We start from the raw sequence: 4,322 nt of genomic DNA on the forward strand, positions 1-4,322 counted from the left end.
ATCTTTGTTACACATTTTTGGCTAAACTCTGAAAATATAAAATTAATCAATTAGTCAAACTAGGTTGAATCTATGTGAATATTTACACATTGCAGATGGACAAATAAATTCAAACTGTTGTAATAGCAGATGAGGCTCAAGCTGCACTGATAGGCATGTTAGCTGACTGCCATTCAAATCAACACATTACCATTATGGGATGTGGTAATCCATGTAAACTGTAAAAAGCCCTTGAGGGCAAATAACTGTTGTACAGCTGTATACTGGGCGTGAATCAGAGTGACTTCATATTCCCTGGAGGCACAAAATCTGAGCTCTGCCGCTTCCTGTGGGAGGCGGGGTTTGGCAGCGTGTTAACAGGAAGTGTCTGGAACGGCGACTGAAACATCTCAGTCATCACAAAATGACACAGAGTCAAGTTTAGGCGTGCTTTGGCCAAACGCCACGAAGGCTCCACATTCCTCCGATCCGACCGCCGTCTGAACTGAAGCCCTTTACTGCCCTGACAGCTTCCTTCAAAAGCTTTTTGTCACTGTCACTTGCAGAGTGAGAATAACCTTTCCACTGTGCATGCAAGTGAACTGGAATTTCAATCGGGCCTGGGCTTCTGAAGGCTCAAAATTCTCAAAATTGACCGCACCCTTGAATTAGACCTCAGATCTGACACAAAAACTAAAGACTGAACACATAAAATCTGTCAATTTACACAACTTTCCTGGATTTATTTTTTTTTGCCAGGGACACACTGAGGTGCTGTTAGCTCCAAAGTACTAAGTAACAGTTTGATCCGAGTGGATGGATCAACTAATAAAGTGGAGAAAAAAGGGGAGAGTCAACTGTGACATGATTGGAATGGGTCTTATGCTAAGCACTGCCATCCCCTCCAGACACAGGCCCAGCAACAGTCATCAGCTGCCTTTCTCTGCACTGAATCAACCCTCTGTGAGTGTGTGAGTGTGTGAGTGTGTGTCTGTCTACTGTCTACTTGAAGCCCTCTGCTGCCGTTCACCACAGGCAAATGGGAGCCATAACACTCAACTTGTCTTGCTATCAGCTGATGAATATGGAAATCCCCAGTCAAATCCACATTAGAAGGTCATTTTGTCATTTAGCTGGACGCAATTAAAACGATCCTTGCTCAGGTTGCGAAGACATTTACATGCGTTAACAGCCCTGATATGGCTTTTATGCCGGGGCCAAGGCTGCAAAACCACATGGAGAGAAACATACGGCCAGGCCCAATATTATAGCAGCTTCTCCAAGCCTTCAGGCGGGATTAGGAGCAGGACTGCATAGTGCTAGATTGTGCACATCTACAGTATCCTTGTGCATGGGGGCAGGACTGCGTTGTTTTCTACTGAATAATCCACACTTTTGATACGTCTCTTATTCTTTTATCTCAGGGTTTTCCAGGTATTTCATATTTATTTGCCAAATATGAAATTAACTGCACTGTTTATACTTTCAGCCAAAAATAAGCATTTTCAGAAGGTTCTTTCATTCATAAACCATCTTTCAAATTGAGTTACGAGAAAAATGACTATATTGTGATATATACCATTAGAGTCCAAAACCGTCTAAAAATATTGGAAATTTTGGCTATATTGCCCACCACTACTGACTGTTAAGTAAGTACCAAGTAATTCTGATAGTGGCAGCAACTGAAACTAGTCATTATGTGTGACCTGCTTTATCAACAATCAGCACAATGTGGTTGAGGCAGCGCTCTTCTGCAAAAAAGTAGAACATTCTGAGCACAGCCTGCGTCTTTCTGAACACCCGGTCTCAGGTTGTGAATGTGTGTGTCACCGGGACCCCAGAGCCTGCAGAGAGTCTTCTGTACCTTGTAATTTTCCAGCTCCATGCGAAGGCGGTTGTTGCTGGCGAGCAGCTCCCGGTTTCGCGCCTCACACTGCTTCAGCTCCGTCTCCAGCTCAACCTCGTAGTCCCGACTCATCTGCTGGAACTCCTGCAGCTCCTCCTGGGCCTCCGCCGCACTGCGCACACACACACACACACACACACACACACACACAGACACACACACACACACACACACAGAGTAGAGGTCAGCAGTTGCCTTTGGGCATTTTCACACCCTGTTGATTTGGAGCAGTTATTTCAAACACTGATTCAGTTTCCCCCCTTCGTTTGGTTTGTTTGGTTATATGAGAACACAGCAATCACACTCGGGTTCGAACCAAAACACTAGGACCCAGACCCGGTTGAGAGAGAGGTTTCACAGGACATTTCCAAACCAGCCCTAGAGCGCTTAGTTTGGAGGGAGAACGTAATCCGACCATGTTGCCATTCAACCACAGGAAGCACTAGGGCAGTATGGGTTAAACACGAGTCTAACATCACAGAAATATGTTTAATAGGAAAACAGAAAGAAATCACATTTGTTTAACGTGTCAGCAGAATTCTGTTTCAACAAACTAAGCTGTAAAAACTGTGAAATTAAGTGAAAATGTATCAATTATTTATTCTGAAACTCATGCAGGGCTGTGAATAAAACATTCATGGACATAGTAGAGTTGTACACTTTGGCCAAGCCCAGTTTATTGATTAAAGTTGGACTGAGCATCCAGGAAATTGTATAGAATCAATATACCAAATTCGGTCCTCAAGGAGTAAGTGTGGGTGAACAGGTAGTTCAATCCAGTACTTTTTAAATCTACAAACTTTGGCTAACAGGTGCATGCTGTAGGGAACAACAGTAAGAATGGATTCTCGGCTGTTAAAAGTTAAGAAAAGCCAGGAGACCCACCTCTGCCGGTGCTTGTCAGCCTGCTCCTTCCAGTACTCCAGCTCCTCTTCCAGGGAGGCGAACTGAGGAGGCTCCGGATCCCCCATCGCCAGCCACAGCGGAAAGCAGATTCTTCTACACACCAAGACTAGTCTAGTTCAGTTAAAACAAATAATTCAGACAAGAGTTGGCAAATGGGGCTATTTGATTTAACTGAACACAGGATAGTCATCAGTGTAGTCCCGATACATCCCGTTCTGTAATGAAGAAAGTACGCATGCCAAACTCTGTTCAAAAATCTTCCAATTCATCGCTGCATTGCTTATCGGCAAATGCACACACCTCGTAGAACATTACTTAAAACCTCTGACACATTATTATTGTTTTCTGGTAAATTCGGCATACGTGTTATCCACCAAGTAGAACTGTATTTCAATAAAATCTCAACTTTTAGAATTAGTTCACACTGCTCGCTACCGCCCCCACGGTGTAATTTTTGTGGAAGATGACTGGGAAAAACAGGCGAACCAATTCTATAAATTGACATTTTATTGAAATAAGTGTTTCTAGGTGTATTGGATGCTGTGCCGAATTGAAGAATGGATCTTATCTATTCGTAAAATGTCTTTAGTCATGTTCTATGAGGCGTGTACATCTGCTGATAAGCAAGCCAGTGTTAAATTGACAGATTTTTATACTGCGTTTGGCTACTGCAAGCTAAAATAAAAAGGGGAAGTCAACTACCTGAAAGATTATAGATTTCTCCTCAAATGGGTTGCTAACGTTGTTTACCTACTAGTATAAACATTGTCGAAGCTAGAAGATTAATATGTTCTACTTTGGTTAACTACGTAGAGTTGAGAAAACGAGACGAGAAAGTGAAAAGAATACCCTTAGTAAATCTAAACTTGTTAGCATTAGCTAGCCTAGCATTGACCATTTAAATCCCAGCTGAGATGCTAACGCACATACCATATAACGTTTCACATTAGCTGCCTCCGATTCAGCGTTGAGGAGTTTATAATTTCCCCTGAATCCTCTTGATGTACTGAAGCGAATGATCAGTGTTGCAGTGAAGGTTTGCCGGTTAAAATGAAAGCCATTGCGATGAAACAAAAATATTAGATGAGTTGTCCGAAGTTGAAAACGACAAAGTTGCGGCTTGGAAGGACGAACAATGCAAGTTGCTGCTCATATTGTCCACAGTAATTCACCAATCACAAGTTAGCTGGCGGTCGTATACTCTCGCCATTAGTCATTCGACTGCCAATCAAATTTCGAGAGGCGGGATCAGAATCGTTGTCCAATTAGATTAGTGATGTCACTCTGTGGAGGATCTGCATAATCTTCACGGTCTAGACGTCTTGACAGATTACCAAAACTAATGCTGCCTTCATATGCTGTCGGAAATATCCAAACTGAGAGTTGAGCGCAGATGAGGGACCCAACAGAGTGGTAAATATAACTGGAAAAGTGGCTTTTCCCATGAAGTTGTCGAGATCGTACGTTTAGGGGATGGAGAGCATGGAAGCCGTGTCAACAGCTGATGGTAAAAGTGATGTATAAGACAACT

The 4,322-nt window shown here is 42.9% G+C and overlaps 1 protein-coding gene across 1 annotated transcript; it reads right to left on the reverse strand.

Annotated features, from left to right (window-relative positions):
- Window positions 1–1,843: 1,843 nt before the first annotated feature.
- Window positions 1,844–3,898, reverse strand: LOC139651565 (nuclear distribution protein nudE homolog 1-like; the record flags this gene model as incomplete). The annotated part of the gene is made up of 3 exons (XM_071528528.1): window positions 3,722–3,898; window positions 2,771–2,902; window positions 1,844–1,997 (listed from the first exon to the last, which is right to left on the reverse strand). Coding segments are annotated over exons 2-3 (240 nt in total), but the record flags the coding sequence as incomplete, so codon positions are not given.
- Between the last annotated feature and the right edge of the window lie 424 nt (window positions 3,899–4,322).

Source organism: Centroberyx affinis, unplaced genomic scaffold (genome assembly GCF_046629955.1).
Source record: "Centroberyx affinis isolate AG114_WGS23_722 - 3 ecotype Tasmania unplaced genomic scaffold, CSIRO-AGI_Caff_v1 ptg001684l_1, whole genome shotgun sequence".
In the NCBI taxonomy this organism is placed as follows: domain Eukaryota; kingdom Metazoa; phylum Chordata; class Actinopteri; order Beryciformes; family Berycidae; genus Centroberyx; species Centroberyx affinis.